The sequence below is a fragment of the Pristiophorus japonicus genome, unplaced genomic scaffold (genome assembly GCF_044704955.1).
Source record: "Pristiophorus japonicus isolate sPriJap1 unplaced genomic scaffold, sPriJap1.hap1 HAP1_SCAFFOLD_231, whole genome shotgun sequence".
NCBI classification, from domain to species: domain Eukaryota; kingdom Metazoa; phylum Chordata; class Chondrichthyes; family Pristiophoridae; genus Pristiophorus; species Pristiophorus japonicus.
In genome coordinates, this window is record NW_027252026.1 from 1,038,584 (window position 1) to 1,065,794 (window position 27,211).

At 45.7% G+C, this 27,211-nt stretch overlaps 1 protein-coding gene across 1 annotated transcript; it reads right to left on the bottom strand.

Annotated features, from left to right (window-relative positions):
• Positions 1-3,679: 3,679 nt before the first annotated feature.
• Positions 3,680-17,862, bottom strand: LOC139245687 (guanylate-binding protein 1-like). Its single transcript, XM_070871248.1, has 5 exons — positions 17,522-17,862; positions 16,173-16,292; positions 14,378-14,587; positions 9,723-9,825; positions 3,680-5,398 (listed from the first exon to the last, which is right to left on the bottom strand). The coding sequence occupies exons 1-5, from the start codon at positions 17,651-17,653 to the stop codon at positions 5,319-5,321; spliced, it is 645 nt and encodes a 214-aa protein (XP_070727349.1). The 5' UTR covers positions 17,654-17,862; the 3' UTR covers positions 3,680-5,318.
• Between the last annotated feature and the right edge of the window lie 9,349 nt (positions 17,863-27,211).

Sequence of the window (27,211 nt, forward strand, 5' to 3'; positions counted from 1 at the left end):
CTGACGTCCTTGTGTGTGACAATTTGCCATGCTTTACCAGTGCCGAATTCAAGGAGTTCATGACCCACAATGGGATCAAACATGTCACATCTGCCCCTTTAAACCAGCGTCCTACGGTCAGGCAGAACGAGCAGTTCAAACAATCAAGCAGAGCTTGAAAAGGGTAACTGAAGGCTCACTGCAGACCGAGTCCTGCTTAGTTACCGCACAAGACCCAATTTGCTCACTGGGGTTCCTCCCGCTGAACTGCTCATGAAAAGGGCACTTAAGACAAGACTCTCATTAGTCCACCCTGATCTGCAGAAACAGGTAGAGAGCAGGCGGCTTCAACAGAATACATATCATGATCGCGCAAATGTGTCACGCAAAATTGAAATAAATGATCCTGTATTTGAGTTGAACTATGGACAAGGTCGCAAGTGGCTTGCTGGCATTGTTTTGGCTAAAGAGGGGAGTAGGGTGTTTGTGGTCAAACTCGCAAATGCAATCACCTGCAGAAAACACTTGGACCAAACCAAACTCAGATTTACGGACTATTCGGAACAACACATAATAGACTCTACTTTTTTCGCCTCTCCAACACACAAGTGGCAACCAACCCAGCGGTTGACCACGAAGCAGAACCAATCACCCGCAGTAGCCCAGCAGGACTCACCATCCCCAGTGGCCCAGCAAGACCAGCTGTGCAACAGCCCAGCGATGGCCCAGCAAATGACCTACCAACACCAGCATTTGCACCGAAACAATCAACCAGGGAAAGGAGGGCCCCAGATCAACTCACATTGTAAATAGTTACACTATTGACTTTGGCGGGGGGTGGGGGGAGTGTTGCTATGTATGTAAACCTGTAAATACCATGTCTAACCACCAGAGGGCTTATCCCCTGGAGTCCCAAGGGAACCCACAATATAAGGAGACCTCCCAGGCTGGAGAGGCACTCTGAGATCTGTAGTAAAGGACTATGGTCACACCTTACTTTGAGTTTGCAGTATCTAGTCTGACTCTTAATTCAAGACATAACAGCAAACGCTTCTATAGATAGGTGAAGAGAAAAAGATTAGTGAAGACAAATGTAGATCCCTTGAAGTCAGAATCAGGTGAATTTATAATGGGGAACAAAGAAATGGCAGACCAATTGAACAAATACTTTGGTTCTGTCTTCACTAAGGAAGATACAAATAACCTTCCGGAAATACTGGGGGACCGAGGGTCTTGCGAGATGGAGGAACTGAAGGAAATCTTTATTAGTCAGGAAATTGTGTTACGGAAATTGATGGGATTGCAGGCCGATAAATCCCTAGGGCCTGATAGTCTGCATGCGAGAGTACTTAAGAAGTGGCCCTAGAAATAGTGGATGCATTGGTGGTCATTTTCCAACACTCTATAGACTCTGGATCAGTTCCTATGGATTGGAGGGTAGCTAATGTAACCCCACTTTTTAAAAAAGGAGGGAGAGAGAAAACAGGGAATTATAGACCGGTTAGCCTGACATCAGTAGTGGGGAAAATGTTGGAATTAATTATTAAAGATGGTTTAGGACCTGGACCAACCTGCCAAAGGTGAACTGCTAGACGGGATGTTGCAACCTATCCATTGCAAAGACGAAAGGCCCATCCCAATGTTGCAAAGTAAGGCAGGGAGGCTACACACAGTCGGTGGTCTGGGGCCCCCATACTACGGCCCAGGATCCATGGGGACCATTAGGCCTCCCGCCACTACCGAAAGTCTCAAGGCCATTGCGGCCATCCTGGGCTTGCTAGACCTCGGGGTCAGCGACAATAGCCCGGAGCAGGCAGCCCAAGTCACTAAACCAAGCACCACGCGTGTCACGGTAGACTCCCAACAGACCCGGCTATCCTGGGTGCTATGCGGTCACCAGACAGAATCACTCAGAACCGAGCCTTCCGTATGCAATCGGCATAGGATACACCATGATTGCACGGCCCTCCACACGATATCAGAATAAGTGATGTAGACCATGTTCAGGGCCCCAGTTGGGCCACTAGCACTGCATTAGCCAAGGGTGGGGGTGGGAATGGAGTGTACGTGATAAAAACGGAGTGTCTGATTGTGAAACTATGTACCGGGCTAACGTGTAAAGCATTTGGACAAGACCAAACTGCAAACTACAGATAACCAGGAACCACGGTGAAAGGACCAGGCCCCCAGCGATCCACTAACACAATCGACCTCACCGTCAACCACGAGGATGAACCCACCATGTCAGGACTTCAACCCAGACGATCGGCCCGGGGACGCAGGTCACCAGATCGCCTCAACTTGTACATAACTTGTACATAAGACTTTGGGGGGGCGGGGGGGGGGGGGGCCGAGTGTTATGTATGTATGTAAACCTCACCAAAATGTAAGACTTGCCACTAGGGGGCACACCTGTGGGAGACCCAAGGGTCACCTGTGCACCCTGGGCAAGCAGGTATAAAAGGTGATTTACCATGCTGCTTCCCCACTCTGGAGTCTGAATAAAGAGACCAAGGTCACAACAGTTTGAGCTTACAATACAGTCCTGTGGATTTATTCTGAACATAACAGTTTACATCATATACGCTACCCTCATCGACCTTCCTTATTACCTCCTCAAAAAAATTCAATCAATTAATCAGACATGACCTTTCCTTAACAAATCCATGCTGACAGTTCTTGATTGATCTGTGCCTTTCTAAATGGTGATTAGTATTGTCTCAATATTTTTTCCAATAATTTGCCCGTCACCAAGGTTAGGCTGACTGGTCTCTCCCTTCCTACCTTTTTAAACAATGGTACAACCACACTTGTAGCCAGAGAGGATTGGAAAATGAGGGTCAGTGCCTCCGCTATTTCCTTCCTTGCTTCTCTTAACAGCCTGGGATACATTTAATCCGGGCCTGGTGATTTATCTACTTTCAAAAATGCTAAAGCCCTGAATGTTTCCTCGCTTAATATGCTCAGCTCATCTAATATTTCATACTCCCGCTTCTTAACTACATTGCCTGCATCGTGCCCCTCTCTTTTGTGAAGATAGACACAAAGTATTCATAAAGAATCCTACCCATGTCTTTCGCCTCCCCACACAAGCTTCCTCTGATAGACCCTATTCTTTATTTAGTTATGCTCTTGCTCTTTATGTATTTATAAAACATTTTGGGGTTTTCTTTGATTTTACTTGCCAATATTTTTTCATTCCCTCTCTTTGCTTTCCGAATTTCCTTTTAAATTTCACCCCTGCACTTCCTGTACTCCTCTCGGCTTTCTGCAGTATTGAGCCCTCGGTATCTGACATAAGCTTCCTTTTTTGACCCTGTTTGCCCCTTGACATCCAGGCAGCTGTAGATTTGGGAGTCGCTTTGTGGGAACATACTTGCTGTAAAAAGGTGATGGGAGCTGATTTAAGGGAGTTGGACAGATACTTGAGGATGAGGAACTTGTAGGGTTATGGACAAAAAGCGGGAATTGGGAGAAAGCACGGTTGCTCTTTCAAAGAGCCAGCACAGGCACAATGGGCTGATTGACCTCCTCCTGTGCTGCAAGTTTCTATTATTCTAACTGCTATTTATAGCATCTTTAATCCAGTAAAATGTCCAAAGAATTTTAACACGAGCAGTCAGATAAAATTTGACCCGTGAGTGCCCCTAATAAAAGGAGTAACAGATGACTCTCATTTAACACACGTTAATCCCAAGTGAGCAATTCAATTTTAAGTTTATTTTTGATTATGATTTAAAGAGCCAACATTTATTCTCATTTCTATTCAGTGACCTGCAGTCACTCCTTAGATCAGGTTAGATATAACAGCACAGTTGGACAGAGAAGTTAGGGTTATTAGCCCCTATTTAAAAAAGGAGGCAGACAAAAAAAGCAGGAAACTATAGACCAATTAGCCTAACATCTGTGGTTGGGAAAATGTTGGAGTCCATTATTAAAGAAGCAGTAGCAGGACATTTGGAAAAGCAAAATTCGGTCAGGCAGAGTCAGCATGGATTTATGAAGGGGAAGTCATGTTTGACAAATTTACTGGAGTTCTTTGAGGATGTAACATTCAGGGTGCATAAAAGGGAACCAATGGATATGGTATGTTTGGATTTCCAGAAGGCATTTGACAAAGTGCCACATAAAAGGTTACTATACAAGATAAAAATTCACGGGGTTGGGGGTAATATATTAGCATGGATAGAGGATTGGCTAACAGAAAACAGATTTTGGATAAATGGTTCATTCTCCAGTTGGCAAGTGGGGTGCCGTAGGGATCAGTGCTGAGACCCCAATTATTTACAATCTATATTAACGACTTGGAAGAAGGGACTGAGTGTAACGTAGCCAAGTTTGCTGACGATATACAAAGATGGGAGGAAAAGCAATATGTGAGGAGGACACAAAAAATCTGCAAAAGGACATAGACAGGCTAAGTGAGTGGGCAAAAATTTGGCAGATGGAGTATAATGTTGGAAAGTGTGAGGTCATGCACTTTGGCAGAAAAAAATCAAAGAGCAAGTTATTATTTAAATAGAGAAAGATTGCAGGACCTGGGGGTATTTGTGCATGAAACACAAAACGATAGGTACAGCAAGTGATCAGGAAGGCCAATGGTATCTTGGCCTTTATTGCAAAGGGGATGGAGTATAAAAGCAGGGAAGTCTTGCTACAGGTATACAGGGTATTGGTGAGGCCACACCTGGAAGACTGCGTGCAGTTTTGGTTTCCATATTTACGAAAGGATATACTTGCTTTGGAGGCAGTTCAGAGAAGGTTCACTCGGTTGATTCCGGGGATGAGGGGGTTGACTTATGAGGAAAGGTTGAGTAGGTTGGGCCTCTACTCATTGGAATTAAGAATGAGAGGTGATCTTCTCGAAACGTATAGGATTATGAGGGGGCTTGACAAGGTGGATGCAGAGAGAATGTTTCCACTGATGGGGGGGACTGGAACTAGAGGGCATGATCTTAGAATAAGGTGCCACCCATTTAAAACAGAGATGAGGAGAAATTTCTTCTCTGAGGGTTGTTAATTTGTGGAATTCGCTGCCTGAGATCTGTGGAAGCTGCGACATTGAATAAATTTAAGACAGAAATAGACAGTTTCTTGAACGATAAGGGGATAAGGGGTTATGGGAAGCGGGCGGGAAATGGAGCTGAGTCCATGACCAGATCAGCCATGATCTTATTGAATGGCGGAGCAGGCTCGAGGGGCCGTATGGCCTACACCTGTTCCTATTTCTTAAGAACATAAGAACATATTATTAATGAATGTCGCGGTGGACAAGAATTCCTCCATCATCTTGTTTGAGAAAGTAGTTTACTTTCCCTGAGCTTCCCTGAGTCGTGTGTTCAGTAGCTGTTGGTTTCCTCCAATTTCTGACTCAGTGTTCGTTTTTCTTGTTCACTGAAAGCAAGAAGTTGCTTCAGAGCTGTACAAAATCAAATAAAAGTTATTGATGGCAGAGTATCCAATATAAAAATGAAGAAATTGGGTTGAATTCCCACGTGCATTGCATTGATTGACTGTGGTAATTTGTGCAAAGAGCCACAGAAATGTTTTCCGGGGATTCTGTGGCTCAGCCCAAGGAAATGGAGCAGATCTGGTGACGTCATTCATGATGCGTTTTCAGCTGGGATCTTTAAAAGGGACCATAGTCACATTATATTTGAAGTTTTATCTTGCATAATGCTGTCAGTGCACTACAGCATTGGAGTACTGCAACCACTGACAGTGACAGCACAGAAGCAGGTTCTCTGATGACTCCCTCCATATGCTTATGGAGGAAGACACAATTCCCAGGAAGGCCCTCTTCCCTCCAATGGGCGGAAGGGACTTCCCCAGGAGACCAAGACAGCCTGGTTGCAGATTGCAGAGGAGAACACAAGCAGTGATGTGGTCAGGAGGACCTGGGTACAGTGTTTCAATTATCTCATTAGATCAGAAAACGTTAGTACAAAGCCACACTCAACTTCATCCTGCTGTGCCTCTCATCACATCCCATCACACTCTGCCTTCCCTATCCTACTCCTGCACATCCTTACACCAACAGACCTTGCACCTCCACCCATCCCTCTCTTATCTACATCATCACATCCCCATCTCACTAACCACCCCTCACACTCACCCTCATCCTGGTGCAATCATACCAACTGACAACACACAAGAGTAGCCACTTGAGTGTTTTATCAAACTTTTATTTAAAGTTTCTGTTAATGTGGTGTCAAACATAAAACTCTTTATTTCCAACACTTGAACAGATTTGTGTGCACCTTTGGAAGTGGTGAGTTGCAGTGAATGGTGAGACATAACGGTAGCCCCTGCAATGGTGATGGGTGTGAAAAGAATGGCTTGGGCATTGTGGGGATGATTTACGGTGTTGGTGTGGGTTGTGCCAACCTGCCTCATCATGTGACAACCATATGGTGCACAGTGTAAAGTTAACTAAATCTGGCTATGATGAGGCCATCCCTGGCCTCCCAGTTGGCAATGTGCTCGGGTGCTGATGCCCTGTGTCCTGTGCAGCATCAGGTGATTGCGGAGAAGGTTGGTGGTGTGCCTGGTGCTGCTGGTGTTGGGGCTCTTTGTGGTCGGATTCTGAGGACCAAGGTGAGACAGTATAAATGCTACCCATATTGATGAAATAGATGGCAGGCGAAGTACAGATGACAGAAGCATTCTGTCAATGGTGAGAGAGTTCTTCCAATGAGGTGAGACTGGATGGAGACTTTGCTGGAAAGACTTGCGGCCTGTAGAAGCTGTGCTGGAAATGGACTGAGCAACAGCTTCTGCCTGAGGAAAGTGATCATCTGTCAGCTGGGAGCTTTTACTGTACCTCATGCTGTCAAGTAATCAGCTGGAGCAATGACCACAAAACTCCCACCTCAGTTTTATAGACGTGCGTCCCGAGCTGTGTGAATCCCATGGCCGTGCAGGGAAATTTACAAAGTAAGTGAAAAAAGGCTCTTAAGAGCCTGTAAACTTCACCCGATAATCACTTCAATTGGGTCTCCCACTGCAGCCAGTCGAGTTGGCTCCACAATAACAGAGGTGCCTGGGGGAAAGGCACATGGGAGTGAGATGACAGCGGGTTATTGACATGCTGTCAAAAATAATTTTCCCACTCGACCTGTCACCGATCACGCCCACTACCACCCTGGAAAATTCTGTGTGTGTCTGTTACTGTCTGTTCACCTCGAGTGTTTGACAAAACTAGTTCTGAGTTGTGATTGGCTTCCTATGACCAAATACCACGAGAAAGTCTGAAGGATTTCCTTGGTAGAAGCCTTCTTAATTCTGTTGTGAGATATAAGTGGGAGTGTTTAGTGTCTGGACCCCTGTTGAGTGTTGGTTTTAACCAGATAGTTACTGATCCTGGGCCCAAGGTGACTGCTTCAGTGTTGAGATCTGTGCTGGAGGGACAATGAAAAATCCTACAAGTCTTGGAGTGGCAACAATTATAGGCCTGTTGGTCATGCTGGACTAAAAAAAATAATAAAGAGAGGGAAGATAGATTATGAGAGTAAATTTGCAAGAAATATAAAAACGGACAGCAAGAGTTTCTACAGTAAAAAGGAAGAGAGTAGCTAAAGTAAATGTTAGTCCCTTGGAGGATGTGAGCCCTAGAAGCCGTAATGTGGCCCAAAATTCTGATCAGGCACTGGATGGAACTGGGGCAGGACCTGGTTGTATTAGATTCCTGAATTTTCCTTGCAGCCATTTTCAGGTGGGAGCCCCGGATTGTATTTTCCACCCGTCACACTACATCAAAAGTGTAAAGTGGTAGAGACAGAAACACTCATCACGTTTAAAAAGTACTTGGATGTGCATTTGAAGAGCCGTAACCTACAGGGCTACGGACTTAGTGCTGGAAGGTGGGATTTGGCTGGGTAGCTCTTTTTCGACTGGCATGGACACGATGGGCCGAATGGCCTCCTTCTGTCATAATTTTTCTATGATTCTATGAGCACGTCTGGGGAGTTCCCAGGCTCCTCCTGAAATTCCACCCTTTGCAGCCTTAAAAGGCCTTGGTAGAACTCATGGCAGCTGGGAGCTGGTCTGCATCCCAATATAGCCCAGGAGAGGTCCCAAAACCTTTCCTGCCAAAAGTAAATAAAATGCCCTAAAATTCCCTGAAGATTTGAAATATCTTTCCATTCTGTTGGGCCCTTCCTGGACCTTCTCGGGGTTGGGGCAACATGGCACGACTCTTGTATTTGGGACTTCCATCAGGGTCCACGCAGCTGCAGTGTTCACCCGAAGCTTGCAAATAACTCCATCCCCGTCACTGGGCACTGGATCAGTCGCAGGCTTGTGCATCGTGCTGGAGGATCCTGAGTGAGGCTCAGAAGACCTGAACATCAACATTGCCCCAACTCAGCTAATGGGCACAAATATCTTTCAGTTGGTGTCTCTTTCAAGAACATTCCTGACAGCACTTGCAACTGAAACTTAATTCCTCGGGCCAGCTGAAGATGGAGGTGTGCTTTATAGCAGTGCCATGTCTCCCTGTACGTACACATGTCAAGCTCGCACATCCTTCCAGACAGTGACCCTGAGCCTTCCAGTGAAGAAGACACTTGCCGTCCTCTTTTACTGAATTTGTACCAGGATTCAGGCTTCTAAAGGTCGAGCGGTGTCACCAGACCGTGTAAGTATATGTCATGAGTGTTGATCTGGATATAAACTTTGAAACTGACAACTGAGATTGACATATTAGGAACCAAGCAATTGGAAAAAACAACCAACTTACTGGGCCAATTGTCAGTTGACACAAGTATTACTTGGGGCAAAATGGTGTCAATGAATAAGCAAACCTAAACCATCATGACATGTAGAGAAGTGAAAACTACTACAGAACTCTTCCTGGACTATAGAAAACTAGACCACATTGAGACTGAAAAATATCAACACTAAATAAGAAAACCGAAGCTTTTGGGTTTACAGACCACCCAGGGCTTGCTGTTCAATGAGGGCATGATTCAGATTGAAACCTCATGTACAGCTGAATGGGGAAGATCAGCTGGCCAAGGTGGCAGTGTAGTGACATGAAGCATTTCAAGCTGCAATGTTCCCAGAGGAATTTCCTCGGTCAGAGGGTGAAAATTCCTATTTGTATGGCGAAATGAAATGAATTAAAGACACTCAAATGATAAAAATAATAATGCCACCAAGTTTAAACAAATTCTAATTTACTGAATAGGAGGTATAAGTATTCAGAAGCACTGTGGGGGTCATTTTCATTTTGAACAGGGGAGGAAACCAGGCGACTGTAGACGGTCTACCCATTATACATCTGCCTGAAACTCCTTGCCACTGACTTCAATGGCAATGAAGATCGGGCCGGGTGTACGACAGGTGGCCGGGTGTACACCCCGCCTAAGGAAAGTGCCCCCCACATATAAGTCTTATACTCTTTCAAACAAAAAACGTGACTAATTATTGCCAATGTTGCATGTCAGACAGCACCTTTCACCAAATTGCCAACAGAACCATAAACATAATCCTACAGAAGTGAGAACATTCACTGCTGTATGTTAGAAATAAGAGACACTCAGTAAATAGGAGGCAGTAAATCCGAATAGTATGCTTATAAGCTGCTTGAGCCTTTGACTCATGATGTACAAGTACATGAACCCTTTGCTCGTGAATTCATTCAGAGGCATCGGTTATTGTGTACCCATCAACAGTCAGTCAGTCACCATCGTTTCAATATTAGGGTGAAACACAATCAGCAAGAGAAAAATACAACTTGCCTGTTATCTCCCTCTCTTTATCTGCAATGAATTTATCCATCAGTTGAACCATTTCTGATTCAATCATTTTTTCTTTCAAATATTTTTCTAAAACTTCATTTGCCTGTTTTGAAAATAAAACATGTTAGTGAAAGATACCTAGATGTGCACTGTGAATACTATCATGGTGATTAGTATAGGCAGGGTAACACCTTCCTGAAATACAAGAGTTTTGTCATTCCTAACGGTCTTGCAAATGAAGAGACAGGAGCCAGTTTTCAAATGGTTGGTGAACTTCCAGATCCACTTGTACAAAGGAACAACTGGACATTAACATCATGATATTTGTTTCTCAGTACCTAGAGGGATTAATATTTCTACATACAACCAAAAAAATCATGATCATTAACTCTGCATCATCTGTGACAGATGTATTGATCCTGCCCATCACAGCAATTCCACTCTATCTGTACCCTACCTGCTCATTGAGGGTACCAGGTTAATTTGAAGGATGAATCGGCAAGTTGAGTCCCTCATCCAGCCTTTGAATTCAGTTCAGACAGACTCTTACAACTACTCAATCTGAGTTATTGCATTTTTCTATGTTAACTAAACTGGAAAGTGGTCAGTCCATCTGGCACCAGTACTAACCCCAACTGGAAGATTATATCGGAAGCTGAATGGATCAAAACCAGACGTAACAGATCGACAACACTGTGTTTATACCTGGTAATCAGGTGTAACCAATCTGAAAATCTGTCTCAGGACATGCCAGTTTTAAATGGTTCCCCTCTTGGATAAAATCTGGGTACGAAGGTTGATTTTGTAGTCAATCGAGACTCAGGGATTTCAAAGATTGACCTGGGAGACTACAGCTTTCCCACATCACTGTCCTGGGGCACAAAAGTAATGGAGGTGTCTCCATTGCTGATTATTAGTATACACATTGCTATATGTTTGGGAGCCTTATAATCATATCCTCAATTAGAAGTCCATGGGGCTGAGATTCTGGACATCGATAATATTTCAAGATTAGATTGGACAGGGCGGTGAAGGAAAAGGGTTTGAAGGGATATAGGAAGAGGGTGGGTTAATGTGGTTCGGACTATTTACTTGCGTGGAGGGTAACATGGATTGATTGGGCTGATCGGCCTGTCTCCATGTTGTTATGTAACTCTGTTTAAAGGCATTCAATCTGCCACAATCTGCAATGCTGTACATTATGAAGCAGTTGCTCGGAGTGGATTGTAAATGGAGACGCAGTTTGCTGCCTCTGCATTTATTCTGCCAGCCACTGGGTTTGTCAGACATTTTGTTGCTCAAACAACCCTTGCATTATAAATACTAGCTGCTTTTGTAACCTCCCCCATATGCGATCACCTATCTTTAAATGCCTACCTCTCTTTAAATGTACCCATCGCGCACACAATGTGTTGATGTGGCCCATGTGCTCACCTACACTTGAAATGAAAACGCTACAATTCAGTGGGGTCGGCAGCACACTAGGGGTTGGGTGGCCACTATCCATGTACCACTGGCTAACGCCCAATTCAGAAAACTACTGTTTCTCTGTGGCCAGTGTGAAGTACATACCCTGAAGGGACCAAGGCAGAGACACTGACTAGATCTTGGGGCTGAAATTGCCCCTTTTTATAGCTCCGTTAGTGCCTCCGGGGGGTGGTAGTGTGGGGGACACTAACGGGGCGTAATGCCATTTTAGCCCGGGGAAGGGTGGGGCGGTGGTGTCTCCGGGGAAATTGCCCCAGAGGTTTGCAAGTCATTGCCGTGCACGCCGACCCCTTACTGCCCCCCACACTGAACCCTTTGCGCCCGGCGGGGGAAATTGCTGCACGGGCTGCGATGCTGGCGGATATCTACCACCGGGGTGCCCCTGAAAGGGCAGGCCTTTAATGCCCCAGGCCGCTATTTTATTTTGTCGCCCGGCTCTTGCGAGGGCCACCATTGTCGGGCCGACTCATCGACTGGGCCGCCATCATTCTTTTTGACAGATTTCATGCATCCCCGGGAGAAGGACATCCATGGGGCAGAGATTGGGCTATTTGCCCAACTCTTGCTCAGCGAATGTCCTTCAAACTCTTAAGCCTGGTAAAAGCAGGTGTAGAGACTATTTTTACCAACGTAAGAGTTTTAAAACATAGAAAAATTAAATTTAATCACTAATTTTTATATTAAAAACCTGTCTATTAAGGCAAGTTTATTTTTAATCCTATTACAACATATAAAAATAAAATCCCAAAAATATAATTTCTACATTGAATAAATTTTAAATGTGAGGTTTTTTTATTTATTGTGTTGTGTTTCAGTGTTTTGGGGGGTATTCTCATTGATAGTAATGGAGCTCATACAAACAGAGTTCCCATTATTATCCATGAGAATACTCGATGCTCATTGGTGGTCCAGGCCCACGTGATCTCAGGATACACATCCGTAAGTGAAGTACATGTTCCCGTACGTTGCACAGTGAATGGAGGCCTCCAACCACAATCGTACGTTCCTCCGCAACCACCAGGTACTTTCGTCCTGCTGCAACTGTACAGGGTATTGGTGAGGCCGCACCTGGAGTACTGCGTGCAGTTTTGGTCACCTTACTTAAGGAAGGATATACTGGCTTTGGAGTGGGTACAGAGACGATTCACTAGGCTGATTCCGGAGATGAGGGGGTTACCTTATGATGATAGATTGAGTAGACTGGGTCTTTACTCGTTGGAGTTCGGAAGGATGAGGGGTAATCTTATAGAAACATTTAAAATAATGAAAGGGACAACAAGATAGAGGCAGAGAGGTTGTTTCCACTGGTCGGGGAGACTAGAACTAGGGGACACAGCCTCAAAATACGGGGGGAGCCAATTTAAAACCGAGTTGAGAAGGAATTTCTTCTCCCAGAGGGTTGTGAATCTGTGGAATTCTCTGCCCAAGGAAGCAGTTGAGGCTAGCTCATTGAATGTATTCAAATCACAGATAGATAGATTTTTAACCAATAAGGGAATTAAGGGTTATGGGGAGCGGGCGGGTAAGTGGAGCTGAGACCACGGCCAGATCAGCCATGATCTTGTTGAATGGCGGAGCAGGCTCGAGGGGCTAGATGGCCTACTCCTGTTCCTAATTCTTATGTTCTTATGTACCACCCGGCTCGCAATATTGGTGTTACCTCCTCCCTGAGAGCAAGTGGAGCACAAAATAACACACTCCACTTGCTCTGTGGGGCACAAGTGGGCGGAAGCGAAATGAGAGGGGAGCAGCGCTACACGCTGGGAGGCATAGCACTGCTGCGTGGAAAGGGCCCTCCCCTTCATTAAAGGGGAGGACCATGCTGCTGACTCTGCGGGCTCCTACCTGGGTCACCGGGGAGAGAGCAGCCATGGTATCGGCCCAGCACGCCAGCGGAGTGCCATGCTGCACGGACCCAGCGTTCCACCATTCAACGGGCCGTGATGGGCAAGTCGGCCGATTGTTTTTAGTGCGAACGCCACGTCCCCTTTAAGTAGTGCCCTGCGAATGGCCTGCAGCCCGGTCCACGCCTCGTTAAGCTGGCATCGCCCGGAGCAGCTTCAGGGGGCACACCTGAACTTTTGCTCCGTGGCGAAAACAGGTCATCACACACGGTGATGGTGTTGTCATCGTCGGCACAGCGGAACAGGGCTCTACCTGTTACTGCTGCTGTTAAACTCCCGTGGAATTTAGCGGGAGGCGTTAGTGGCACCGCGCCTGGCATAAAGTCACTTGTGCCCCATTACCCCCTCCGTGGGTGCCCACGGAAGGTGCAAGCCACTCGATTTCCCCCCCCCTCTGTTTTTCTATTCTTCCTACCAAAGTGAATAACCTCGCAGGTTATTCGCAGAAAGAAAGCAGAGCACACCCAGTGCTGGAGGGACCTGGACCATCTCTGTACCCCAGGCCTGACATAAAGAGCAATGGACAGTGTGAAAACTAGAGGCACACCTACCATCTTAAGGATACTTTACAGCTCCTGAGACTGGAGCACAGGTACAGACCGCCAAGGCCTGGTCACTTGGTACACTACCTTTGCCCAGAGTTAGCTGAGCACATTCACTGAAACGAAACCAAAGAGTAAGTTTGGTGGGGCTGTGTTGTTGGCTCAGAGCCTTGTTTCACCAAATGCCGGGGTAGGAAATCAAGCAGGGAAGTCAGCATTGCTGATTTGCCGGTGATATCTGGAACACCGTGAGTTGGGAACGCTGCTATCTGTGCCCAGATCTCTACCTGCACTCCCCTCGAGTGAGGCTCCACAATGGGAGCACAGCCTGGGGAAGTTTCCCCTCAATTGTGAAAGGGTGCGCACAGGCATTAAATGCTGTACAGCCGTATGAAGTTATTTTGAATGTTTCAGAACTAATTCCAAGCTGTAAGGGGAGGAGGGAGGAGAAAGTCATTGTATTGGCCACCACGTTTCCTACATTACAGCAGTGACTTCAAATATAGTTCATTGGCTGTAAAGTGTTTTGGTATCCTGAGGTCGTGAAAGGTACTGTAGAAATGTGACTTTCTATTAATTCCTGGGCAAATCACTTCTAAAATCAGAAACATTCAGAACATTACTCCAACCAAAATCACCAGCTCACACTAAATATTCAATACTTAGTTATCTTTGTAAAACTTTATCAGTAAGTTCACTTCTGTTAAATATTAATAAATACCTGAATTTCATTGCCTGAGTCAGTGCGATATCTTCCCAGAATTTCATTTCGATCGTGCACATATCTCTGATACCCACCACTCACTGCGTAGTCACCTGCCTTCAATTTGTCGTCCACGGATTTAGACAGAGATTTTAAGAGATTTTTGCATCTGTCTGTCGATTCTTTATTTTGTTCAGAATGTTTAGGGTCACGACCCTGGAGACTGTCCTGAATCAGAATTGGAGACACAAGCTGGATGTGTAATTACTGACTAAATATGTTTACGGTACATTAGAACTCTACCAACAGTTCGCTTTTTTATATTATTCATTCTCAGGCAACACCACATTTATTGTGGGTTTTTAGGTCAATTCACTGTGCAGTTAATAGTCAACCACGTTGGTGTGGGACTGGAGTCACATAATGGCCCTCAGTTGGGTTTTTACAACAATCCGTAGCTTCGTGATAACTTTCACTGATACCAGCATTTTATTTCCAGGTTGTTGAAAATGGAATTAAAATTCTCAAGCGACCATGGTGGGATTTGAACTTACTTTCTCCAGGATCACTGATCCTGCAACATAACCACTACATGTACCCCTACATGTAGGCCCAGACCTACACGAGAACACCAGTGGCAGGTCAGGGCTATATAAGGAGCGGAGGTGCGGCGGCCCGCGAGCAGTGTGGAGGCCCCGACCTACGTGAGAACACCAGCGGCAGGTCAGGGCCATGGGAGGAGCGGAGGTGCGGCGGCCCGCGAGCAGTGTGGAGGCCCCGACCTACGTGAGAACACCAGCGGCAGGTCAGGGCCATGGGAGAGGCGGAGATACGGCGGCCCGCGAGCAGTGTGGAGGCCCCGACCTATGTGAGAACACCAGCGGCAGGTCAGGGCCATGGGAGAGGCGGAGATACGGCGGCCCGCGAGCAGTGTGGAGGCCCCGACCTATGTGAGAACACCAGCGGCAGGTCAGGGCCATGGGAGAGGCGGAGATACGGCGGCCCGCGAGCAGTGTGGAGGCCCCGACCTATGTGAGAACACCAGCGGCAGGTCAGGGCCATGGGAGGAGCGGAGATACGGCGGCCCGCGAGCAGTGTGGAGGCCCCGACCTATGTGAGAACACCAGCGGCAGGTCAGGGCTATATAAGGAGCGGAGGTACGGCGGCCCGCGAGCAGTGTGGACGTTTGCCACTCGAGCTGGTGCAGGAGGTCGACGGCAGCAAAGAGTGACGTCATCAAGGTCCAGGTTGGTGGTTGGAACGTGGGCAGATACAGCAGGAGCGGTGAGAGACTGTGGAGGTATGTGATCGGGGCCCAGGAGAAGTGTGAGTTTGGGGTCAGGAGCCCAGGGGCAGCATGGGCCAGCCCACACTGCGATATGTGTGTGTACTAGGTCTGTGCAATCCCTGCCACTGGACCAAGACCTAGCTCTGTCAAGCCCGTATGGTGGCTGTGCAACGGCCACCACACGTTAAAAAACTCCACGCACAGGCATCTTCCACACATCAACATGTAGTTCAGGATCCACAATATTAGGCCCTTCATTGAAACACCTGTGAACTCATCCTTTTTTAGCGTGGAAGCAAGTCATCCTCGTTTTGAGGGACTGCCTATGATGATGATGATGTACCCCTACAGTGCATTGGACAATTCATTGAATGACAGTCATGCTTGTATTTCCCAAATATCTCCCACTCAGGTTTTGTTCAGCTGCACGTATCGGCAGTCATCAGACCCGACAGTGAGGCTGCACCCAGACCATAATATTCTTGGCCGACTCTCAAGACGTGTGCAGCCGGAGCTGGACCTCACCTGATTTTGGCCCTTGGTATCGTATGGCCGAGGATTGTTGACCTTGGCAGTGTAGGAGTTTCCAGTCCGTAGCTCTGAGTACTGGGGCTCCCTCAGGAACCGTTCCTTACTTTCTTCCCTCTAAAATTGGAAATGTTGAGTTCAGTGAAGCAGGAAAGGTGAAGGGAACTGTGGAGGAGCCACTGCAAACGTGCCTCCCCTTTGTCTTCCTACATTACAATAGTCACGACACTTCAAAACTATTTCATTGGCTTTAAAAATATTTCCTCCATCGTCGCTGGGTCAAAATCCTGGAACTTCCTCCCTAACAGCACTGTGGGAGAACATTCACCACACGGACTGTAGTGGTTTAAGAAGACCCATCACACCTTAGAATCGTACAGCACAGAAGGAGGCCATTTGGCCCATCGTGCTCGTGCCAGCTTTTTGAACGAGCGATCCATCTAATCCCACTCCCTTGCTCTTTCCCCATAGCCCTGCAAATTTTTCCTTTTCAAGTTTTTATCCAATTCCCTTTTGAAAGTTACTATTGATTCTGATACACCACCCTTTCATGCCCAGGGCAATTGGGATGGCCAATATACGCTGTCCTTGTCAGCGACACCCGCATCCGGAAGAATGCTTCAAACAAATAAAACACAAGGGAAGCTGTAACTTGGCATCTTATAAATCTGTGACATATGGCTTTTATTGCAAAGGGGATGGAATATAAAAGCAGGGAAGTCTTACTACAGCTATATAAAGGTATTGATGAGGCCACACCTGGAATACTGCGTGCAGTTTTGGTTTCCATATTTACAAAAGGATATACTTGCTTTGGTTGCAGTTCAGAGAATGTTCACTAGGTTGATTGTGAGGGGGCTTGATAAGGTGGATGCAGAGAGGATGTTTCCACTGATGGGGAGAGACTAGAACTAGAGGGCACGATCTTAGAATAAGGGGCTGCCATTTAAAACAGAGAAATTTCCTCTCAGGGTTGTAAATCTGTGGAATTTGCTGCCTCAGAGAAGCTGGGACATTGAATAAATTTAAGACAGAAATAGAGAGTTTCTTAAACGATAAGGGGATAAGGGGTTATGCGGAACGGGCGGGAAATGGAGCCGAGTCCATGATCAGATCAGCCATGATCTATTGAATGGCGGAGCAGGCTCAAGGAGCCGTATGGCCTACTCCTGTTCCTATTTCTTATGTTCTTATACTAGAAGTCCTGCCTAGTTTGTATCTAGGAGAGGAGAAAGGACAAAGATTGGTCCAATATTTTAATGCAATTAAACTGAATATTGGCAGTTCTGAGAGTACATTCTGTACACATCTACATTTATCTTGCATTCTAACATGGGAGCACATACCTCCATCCCTCTCTTGTACTCTTCTGTACTGTAGGTCTCATTACATGCAGACATGTCTGTCCGGGGTACTTTGTCATGTCTGTCCAGGGTGCTTTGATACTGCCCACCTGTTCCATGGTGAAGACCCTGCATTTTGTTGACGTTTCTGTCGGACTGGGAGTCACTTGATGTTGCTCTAGGCGGCTCAGCTGCTTTTAAATTCTTGTCTTGGTTCCATGGTGGAACACTTTTGTTGGGGGAGATCAATCCACGGTTCCACAGACGGACACAATATTCCACTAATGTACTGAGTGCTACAGGGAACAGAATGAGGGATGAATAGTAACTCTTACAACAGAAGCATTTTTAAGAGCAGACAAAGGCCAAAGAGGCACAATAAGCATGTCCTTTCTCAAGGATCGACCTCACTTGACCTCCTTGCCCACCAAGCCCCTCAATCCCTTCTCTCCAGAAGTGCAAGAAATCATTTCTCATTCCCACTGTTGCTGCCTCTTCCAATGGACACCATCTCCACATTATTCCTCATCTCTGTTAGCCTTTAGAGATAACATTAAGCCTGATTTTGTTATGTATGTAAATATTACCAATTTGTAAGACTTGCCACTAGGGAGCACACCAGTGGAAGACCCAAGGGTCACCTGCACACCCTGGGCAAGCAGGTCTAAAAGGCTGCCTCCTCACTCTGGAGTTACAATAAAGAGACCAAGGTCACAGCAGTTGAGCTGAAGATATACAGTCTTGGAGTTATTCTGAATGTAACAGATTTTCCTGCTTATTCCCTGCTATTTCAATTCTACTCCAGCACCATCAATTAAGAACACAAGAACATAAGAAATAGGAGCAGGAGTAGGCCATTTGGCCCCTCGATCCTGCTGCACCATTTAATAAGATCCTGGCTGATCTGATCTTGGATGCACCGCCATTTCAGAAGGCCACAGCCTTGCTGCACCATCTGAAAAAAGCAGGTTTTGGCTCCACCTGGCAGAAGGCAGATTTTCTCGGTGGAATTTTGCTGTCGGGACGGAACATCGGCGGTGCGACACAAAGATTAGTGGGAAAGCGGGTTGTGTAGAGGACACAGAGAGGCTGCAAAGAGATTTAGATAGGTTAAGCGAATGGGCTAAGGTTTGGCAGATGGAATACAATGTAGGAAAGTGTGAGGTCATCCACCTTGGGAAAAAAAAAAAGCAAAAGGGAATATTATTTGAATGGGGAGAAATTACAACATGCTGCAGTGCAGAGGGACCTGGGGGTCCTTGCGCATGAATCCCAAAAAGTTAGTTTGCAGGTGCAGCAGGTAATCAGGAAGGCGAATGGAATGTTGGCCTTCATTGCGAGAGGGATGGAGTACAAAAGCAGGGAGGTCCTGCTGCAACTGTACAGGGTATTGGTGAGGCCGCACCTGGAGTACTGCGTGCAGTTTTGGTCACCTTACTTAAGGAAGGATATACTAGCTTTGGAGGGGCTACAGAGACGATTCACTAGACTGATTCCGGAGATGAGGGGGTTACCTTATAATGATAGATTGAGTAGACGGGGTCTTTACTCGTTGGAGTTCAGAAGGATGAGGGGTGATGTTATAGAAACATTTAAAATAATGAAAGGGACAGACAAGAGAGAGGTTGTTTCCACTAGTCGGGGAGACTAGAATTAGGGGGCACAGCCTCAAAATACGGTGGAGCCAATTTAAAACCGAGTTGAGAAGGAATTTCTTCTCTCAGAGGGTTGTGAATCTGTGGAATTCTCTGCCCAAGGAAGCAGTTGAGGCTAGCTCATTGAATGTATTCAAATCACAGATAGATAGATTTTTAACCAATAAGGGAATTAAGGGTTACGGGGAGCGGGCGGGTAAGTGGAGCTGAGTCCACGGCCAGATCAGCCATGATCTTGTTGAATGGCGGAGCAGGCTCGAGGGGCTAGATGGCCTATCCTGTTCCTAATTCTTATGTTCTTATGTTCTAATGATGACACACTTAGGACGGGTGGGCAGCAGTGGAGCGGCAGTGGGGGGAGCGAGTCACCGCTGGGATAGCGCAGGAGCAGAATTTTGATAATGGCGGTCATTACACAAAAAGTCAGCAGCCATTGCACTCCGCCGCGTGGTCGCTGATTTCCGGTGTGAACAGGCCTTAAGGAAAGGGGATGTTTCCAGCACAACAAGGAAGGAGGCATTGCTGGATCTGGTTCTGGGGAATGAGATAGGTCAAGTGGAGCAAGTATCGTTAGGGGAACATTTAGAGAGCTGTGACCACAGTATCATTAGGTTAAGACCAGTTATGGAATAGGACAGGGAGCAATCTGGAATAAAATTTCTTAATTGGAGGAAGCCCAATTTCAGTGGGTTGAGAATGGAGCTGGCTTGGGTAAATTGGAATCAAAGATTGGTGGGCAAAATTGTCACCGAAAAATGGGCTGCCTTTAAAGAGGAGATGGTTCGGGTCCAGTCGAGGTACATTCCCACGAGGGGAAAGGGAGGGCAACCAAAGCCAGAGCTCTCTGGATGATGAAAGTGATAAAGAGGAAGTTGAATCAGAAAAAGGGACATATGACAGATGTCAGTGTGAGAATACAAGGGAGAACCAGGCTGAATACAGAAAGTTCAGAGGGGAAATGAAACATAAAATAAGAGGGGCAAAGAGAGAGTATGAGAATAGATTGGCAGCTAACATAAAAAGGACATTCAAAAGTCTTCTACAGGCATATAAATAGTAAACGGATAGCAAGAGGAGGGGTGGGGCCGATTAAGGACCTAAATGGAGACCTACACATGGAGGCAGAGGGCATGGCTGAGGTACTGAATGAGGACTTTACATCTCATTCACCAAGGAAGAAGATGCTGCCAAAGTCATAGTGAAAGAGGAGGTGGTTGAGATAGTGGATGGGATAAAAATTGATAAGGACGAGATACTAGAAAGGCTGGTTGTACTTGAAGTAGATAAGTCACCAGGACCGGATGGGATGCATCCTAGCATGCGGAGGGAAGTAAAAGTGGAAATTGTGGAGGTACTGACCATAATCCTCCTTGGATACAGCCTGGTGCCAGAGGACTGGAGAATTGCAAATGCCACTCCCTTGATCAAAAAGGGTGTAAGGATAAACCCTGCAACTATAGACCAGTCAGTTTAACCATGGCAGTGCAGAAGCTTTTAGAAGCGATAATCCAGAAAGAATGAGAAGAGGCAATATAAACTGAAGGGTACAATTCTAATTAACAGTCACTTGGACAAGTGTGGATTAATTAAGGAAAGTGAGCATGGATTTGTTAAAGGCAAATTGTGTTTCACCAACTTGATTGAGTTTTTTGATGAGGTAAGAGAGAGGGTTGATGAGGGCATTGCTGTTGATGTGGTGTACATGGCCTTCCAAAAAGTGTTTGATAAAGTGCCACATAATAGGCTTGCCAGCAAAGTTCAAGCCCATGGAATAAAAGGGACGGGGCAGCATGGTACGAAATTGGCTGAGTGACAGGAAACAGAGAGTAGTGGTGAACGGTTGTTGTTGTTTTTCGGACTGGAGGAAGGTTTACAGTGGTGCTCCCCAGGGGTCAGTACTGGGATTACTGCTTTTCTTGATATATTAATGAATTAAACTTGAGTGTACAGGGCACAATTTCAAAATTTGCAGATGACATAAAACTTGGGAGTATAGTGAACAGTGAGGAGGTTAGTGATAGACTTCAAGAGGACGTAGACAGGCTGGTGGAATTTGCGGGCATGTGGCAGATGAAATCTAATGCAGAAAAGTGCGAAGTGATATATTTTTGTAGGAAAAATGAGAAGAGGAAATATAAACTAAAGGGTACAATTCTAAAGGAGGTGCATGAACAGAGAGAGCTGGGGGTATATGTGCACAAATCATTGAAGGTGGCAGGGCAGGCTGAGAGAGCGGTTAAAAAAGCATATGGCATCCTGGGCTTCATAAATAGAGGTATAGAGTACAAAAGCAAAGAAGTTATGATGAACCTTTATAAATCACTGGTTTGGCTTCAACTGGAGTATTGTGTCCAATTCTGGGCACCACACTTTAAGAAGGATATGAAGGCCTTAAAGGGTGTTACAGAAAAGATTTACAAGAATGGTTCCAGCGATGAGGGATTTCAGTTGCGTGGACAAACTGGAGAAGCTGGGGTTGTTTTCCTTAGAGCAGAGAAGGTTGAAAAGATATTTAATAGTGGTGTTCAAAATTACAAGGGGTCTAGACAGAGTATATAGAGAGAAATGGTTCCCATTGGTGGAAAGGTTGCAAACCAGAGGACACAGAGGATTTAAGGTGATTGTCAGAAGAACCAAGGGTGACATTAGAGGAAAATCTTTTTTATACAGCAAGTGGTTAAGATCTGGAATGTGCTGTCTGAAAGGGTGGTGGATGCAGATTCTATCATGGCTTTCAGTAGGGAATTGGATAAGTAGCTGAAGGGAAAAAAATGGGGTAGGGCTACAGGGAAAGGGTGTGTTAGTGGGTCTAGCTGAAGCGCTCTCACCGAGCGACAGCATGGGCTCATTGGGCCAAATGGCCTCCTTCTGTGCAGTAACCATTCTATCATTCTGTCATTCTATAAACAAAGTAAAGGCAACTTTTATGTTCATCAGAAGGATATTCAGTCCAAGTGGCTTCTTGTAAATGCAGTTAGAGCAAAAAGAACCCCGATTTCCCGAAAGTCACTTTCAGTTTTAGCTCACGGATAAACAGCCCGAGTTTCACCACAATCGGGGAACTGGGCGGACCCAGATGTCACGTCTGTTATTGTTATCTCTCTTCCTGTCTACTTCACTGCCAATCTCAAAAGCAATTTGCTTTCTGCAGAAAAGGTGCAAAAGCAGCTTGCTTTCTCAGTTGCTGTTCCACCAGCGAGTGCAATTCATTTGCAGCTTTTCTCTGCTCTGCGCTCATGTTGTCCATTTTCATTTGCTGTGTATTCATTTGTAAATTGGCTGAATGTTACTTTACTGAATAAAAGGCATTTTTATTTTATTATAATAGTGGAGCCAATATTATTACAGATGCTTCGTGATTGCTTTTATGTCATTATTGAACTTAAGTTCCACAAACATGTTGGGAACAAAATAGCAATCGTTTTAACTGACCACTTTAAAATTTGGGGAATAATGTTTCTCTGTTAAAATGTTTTTAATAATTTCATCAGCTGGGTTTAAGCTGTCAGAAATTGGAAAAAGAGCGGTATTGCTAATCAGGGAGAGATTGAAATATAACAAAATTGCTGATTGAATTTTGGGGGAAATGAGATATCTGAGTCAGTTTGGGCAGAGATCTATGATATCGAATGTGGAAAATAATGGAGAATAGCTATAGATTACAAGGAAGGGAAATACTTGTGGGATTATCTGAGGAAAGGAAAGGTGCATCACGGGAGAGAATGTTAATACACTTGAGGATTATATTACCCGAATTACCATTGAATTGTACAATTCAGGTACAAAAAATAATTGAAAAGGCCAATATAATGCTGGCATTTATCTCAAGGACTGGAATATAAAGGGGTGGAAGTTATGTTACAGTTCTATAAAACTCTGGTGAAACCACATCCGAAGTATTGCATTCAGTTCATAAGAAAAAGATAAGAAATAGGAGCAGGAGTAGGTCATTTGGTCCCTCGAGGCTGCTCCGCCATTCAATAAAATCATGGCTGATCTGATCATGGACTCAGCTCCACTTCCCTGCCCGCTCCCCATAACCCTTTATTCCCTCAGCGCTAAAATTCTGTCTATCTCTGCCTTAAATATATTCAATGACCCAGCTTCCACATCTCTATGAGGCAGAGAATTGCACAGATTTACAACACTCTGAGAGAAGAAATTCCTCCTCATCTCAGTTTTAAATGGGTGACCCCTTATACTGAAACTATGCCCCCTAGTTCTATATTCGCCCGTGAGGGGAAACATCCTCTCTGCATCCAGCTTGTCGAGCCCCCCTCAGTATCTTATATGCTTCAATAAGGTCACCTCAATCTTCTAAACTCCAATGAGTATAGGCCCAACCTGTTCAACCTTTCTTCATAAGTCAAGCCCTTCATCTCTGGAATCAACCCAGTGAACGTTCTCTGAACTGCCTCCATTGCAAGTATATCCCTCCTTAAATATGGAGATCAAAACTGTGTGGCCCCACCATTACCCTTTTCTGTTGTAGCAGGACTTCCCTGCTTTTATACTCCTATCCCCCTTGCAATAAAGGCCAACATTCCATTTGCTACTTGCTGTACCTGCATACTAACTTTTTGTGTTTCATGCACAAGGACCCCTCGGTCTCTGTACTGCAGCATTTTGTAATCTCTCTCTATTTAAATAATAATTTGTTTTTTTTTAATTCTCCTGCCAAAGTAGATAATTTCACATTTTCCCACATTATATTTCATCTGCCATATGTTTGCCTATTCACTTAGCCTGTCTATATTACATGGCAGATTTTTTTGTGTCCTCCTAACGACTTGCTTTCCCATCCACCTTTGTATCATCAGCAAACGTGGCTACAATACACTTGGTCCCTTCATCCAAGTTATTAATATAGATTGTAAATAGTTGAGGCCCCAGCACCGATCCCTGTGGCACCCCACTAGTTACCGTTTGCCAACTGGAAAATGACCCATTTATCCTGACTCTCTCTTTCCTGTTAGTTAACCAATTCACTATCCAAGCTAATAGATTACCCCCAACCCCATGAGCTCTTATCTTGTGTTTAGGGAGCTGAATTTAGGGAGCTAGGAGTTAAGTTAAAAAGTAGGACCTCAAAAGGTAGTAATCTCAGGATTGCTACCAGTGCCACATGCTAGTCAGAGTAGAAATAGCAGGATAGTTAAGAAGAAGCTTGCAGAAGAAAGTCAGGTAGAGAGAGATGGCTGTCGGCATTCTAGTCGGGGGCGGGGGGGAGGCAGAGATGGTAATTGAGGGGGTAGAACGTGGTCAGGGGAGCAGGTGGCGGTGGTGGGAGGGTACGAAGGGAGAGCGAGATTGTGGTGGAGGGTATGAGGGGAGCGAGATTGTGGCGGGATTGTGGTGGGGAGGTGCGAGGGGAGCGAGATTGTGGTGGGGACGTTACGAGGGGAGCGAGATTGTGGTTTGGGGAGTACGAGGGGAGTGAGATTGTGGTTTGGGGAGTGAGGTGGTGGAGCGAGATCTAAAGAGAGTCTTAAACTAATTAGTTGGGGGCGGGGGTGGGGGGAGGTGAGCAGAAACCTAAAAGCTCAAAGAACAAGGTGAAGGCAATAGAGCAGGGTAGCATTGGGGAAACGAAAACCAGAGCGTGACAAGAAAGGACAGAATCTATAAAGATCAGAGTGTATCAGAAACTGGGGCCGTAGCAGGAGAAAATGGGAAGAACACACATTTAAATCTCTTTATCGGAATGCACACAGCATTTGGAACAAATTAGATGAGCTGTCAGCACAAATAGTTACAAATAGATATGATCTGGTATCCATAACAGAGGCATGGTTGCAAGGTGACCAAGACTGGGAACTAAACATTCAGGGGTACTTTACAATTCGGAAGGAAGAACAGAAAGGAAAAGGAGGTGGTGTAGCTCTGATGATAAAGGATGGAATCGCTGCAATAGTGAGAAACGATATTGCCTCAAATGATCAGGATGTTGAAACAGTTTGGGTGGAGATAAGGAATAATAAGGGGAAAAAGGTCACTGATGGGCGTAGTCTATAGGCCCCCTAACAGTAGGAACTCTGTTGGTTGGAGTATAAACCAAGAAATGGTGGGGGCTTGTAAAAAGGGAACAGCAATAATCATGAGTGATTTTAACCTACATATTGATTGGACAAATCAAATTGGTCAGGGAGCCTTGAGGAAGAATTCATAGAGTGCATAAGGGACGGGTTCCTTGAGCAGTCTGTAACGGAACCAACCAGGGGACAGGCTATCTTAGATCTGGTCCTGTGTAATGAGACAGGATTAATAAACAATCTCCTAGTAAAGGATCCCCTTGGAATGAGTGATCATAGCATGGTTAAATTTCAAATTCAGGTAGAGGGTGAGAAAGTTGGATCACAAACCAGTACTAAGTTTAAATAAAGGAGACTACAAAGGTATGAGCGCAGAGTTGGTTAAATTGGACTGGGAACATAGATTAAAGTGTAGGGGGGTTGATGAGTGAGTGGCGTACATTTAAGGAGTTATTTCATAATAAAGGATGGTATCCATTAAAAACAAGGGTATACAAAGTGGACAAAAATAGTGGGACGGCACTAGTTTAAGCTTTTAAAAGCTGGCAAAGAATGACTAAAAAAATGATTAAGAAAGGGAAGATAGACTATGACGGGGAGTCGGGAGGCGGAGCAGCAGTTCGTGCTGCCTACAAAAGGCCCAACCGGAGCGTCGGCAGATTGGAGAGGCCAGCGGATTGTCGGGAGGCGGAGAGGCAGTTCGTGAGGCCTACAAAAGGCACAACAGGAGCGTCGGCAGATCAGAGAGGCCAGCTGGTGTGGCTGCTGTGGCAAAAAAGAAGTAGAAAAAAATCTAAAGGTGACGTCACAGCCAAGGGGATTGGCGAGTAATTTATTATTTTTCTTTTCTTTTTAAGTAAGTAAGCTTTAGCATTGTTGTTGCCCAATTAAGTTAATCTAGGGGTTAAGTCATGGCAGGAGAGCTCGGACACATGTTCTGCTCATCCTGTGTTATGTGGGAATTCAGGGACGCTTCCATTGTCCCGGACGACTACATGTGCGGGAAGTGTATCCGCCTGCAGCTCCTGACAGACCGCATTATGGCACTGGAGCTGTGGGTGGATTCACCCTGGAGCATCCACGATGCTAAGAATGACGTGAATAGCATGTTTAGCGAGTTGGCCACACTGCAGGTAAAGGGTACACAGCCAGATAGGGGATGGGTGACCAACAGGAAAAGCAGTGGAAGGAAGGTAGTGCAGGGGTCCTCTGCGGTCATCCCCCTGCAAAACAGATACACCGCTTTGTGTATTGTTCAGGGGGATGACTCATCAGGGGAGAGCAGCAATAGCCAAGTTCATGGCAACGTGGATGGCTCTGCTGCACAGGAGGGCAGGAAAAAGAGTGGGAGAGCTATAGTGGTAGGGGATTCTATTGTAAGGGGAATAGATAGACGTTTCTGCGGCTGCAACCGAGATTTCAGGATGGTATGTTGCCTCCCTGGTGCAAGGGTCAAGGATGTCTCGGAGCGGGTGCAGGACATTTTGAAGGGGGTGGGTGAACAGCCAGTTGTCGTGGTGCATATAGGTAAAAAACATGATGAGGTCCTACAAGACGAATTTAGGGAGCTAGGAGCTAAATTTAAAAAGTAGGACATCTCAGGATTGCCACCAGTGCCATGTGCTAGTCAGAGTAGGAATCGCAGGATAGCTCAGATGAATATGTGGCTTGAGGAGTGGTGCAGAAGGGAGGGATTCAAATTCCTGGGACATTGGAACCGGTTCTGGGGGAGGTGGGACCAGTACAAACCGGACAGTCTGCACCTGGGCAGGACCGGAACCAATGTCCCAAGGGGAGTGTTTGCTAGTGCTGTTGGGGAGAATATGGCAGGGGGATGGAAACCAATGCAGGGAGACAGAGTGAAGTAGAATGGGGACAGAAGCAAAAGATAGAAAGAAGAAAAGTAAAAGTGGAGGGCAGAGAAACCAACCGCAAAAAGCAAAAAGGGCCAAATTATAGCAAAATTCTAAAAGGGGCAAAGTGTGTTAAAAAAAGACAAGCCTGAA

Bases quoted from the DNA above. Each gene is read 5' to 3' on its own strand.
- LOC139245687 (XM_070871248.1), bottom strand. From the start codon at position 17,653: ATGCAGGGTCTTCACCATGGAACAGGTGGGCAGTATCAAAGCACCCTG. The intron at 16,293-17,521 runs GTATGTGCTCCC...TTCCAATTTTAG, and splicing joins AGTACAAGAGAGGGATGGAG to AGGGAAGAAAGTAAGGAACG. The intron at 9,826-14,377 runs GTATTTATTAAT...TTTTCAAAACAG, and splicing joins ACTCAGGCAATGAAATTCAG to GCAAATGAAGTTTTAGAAAA.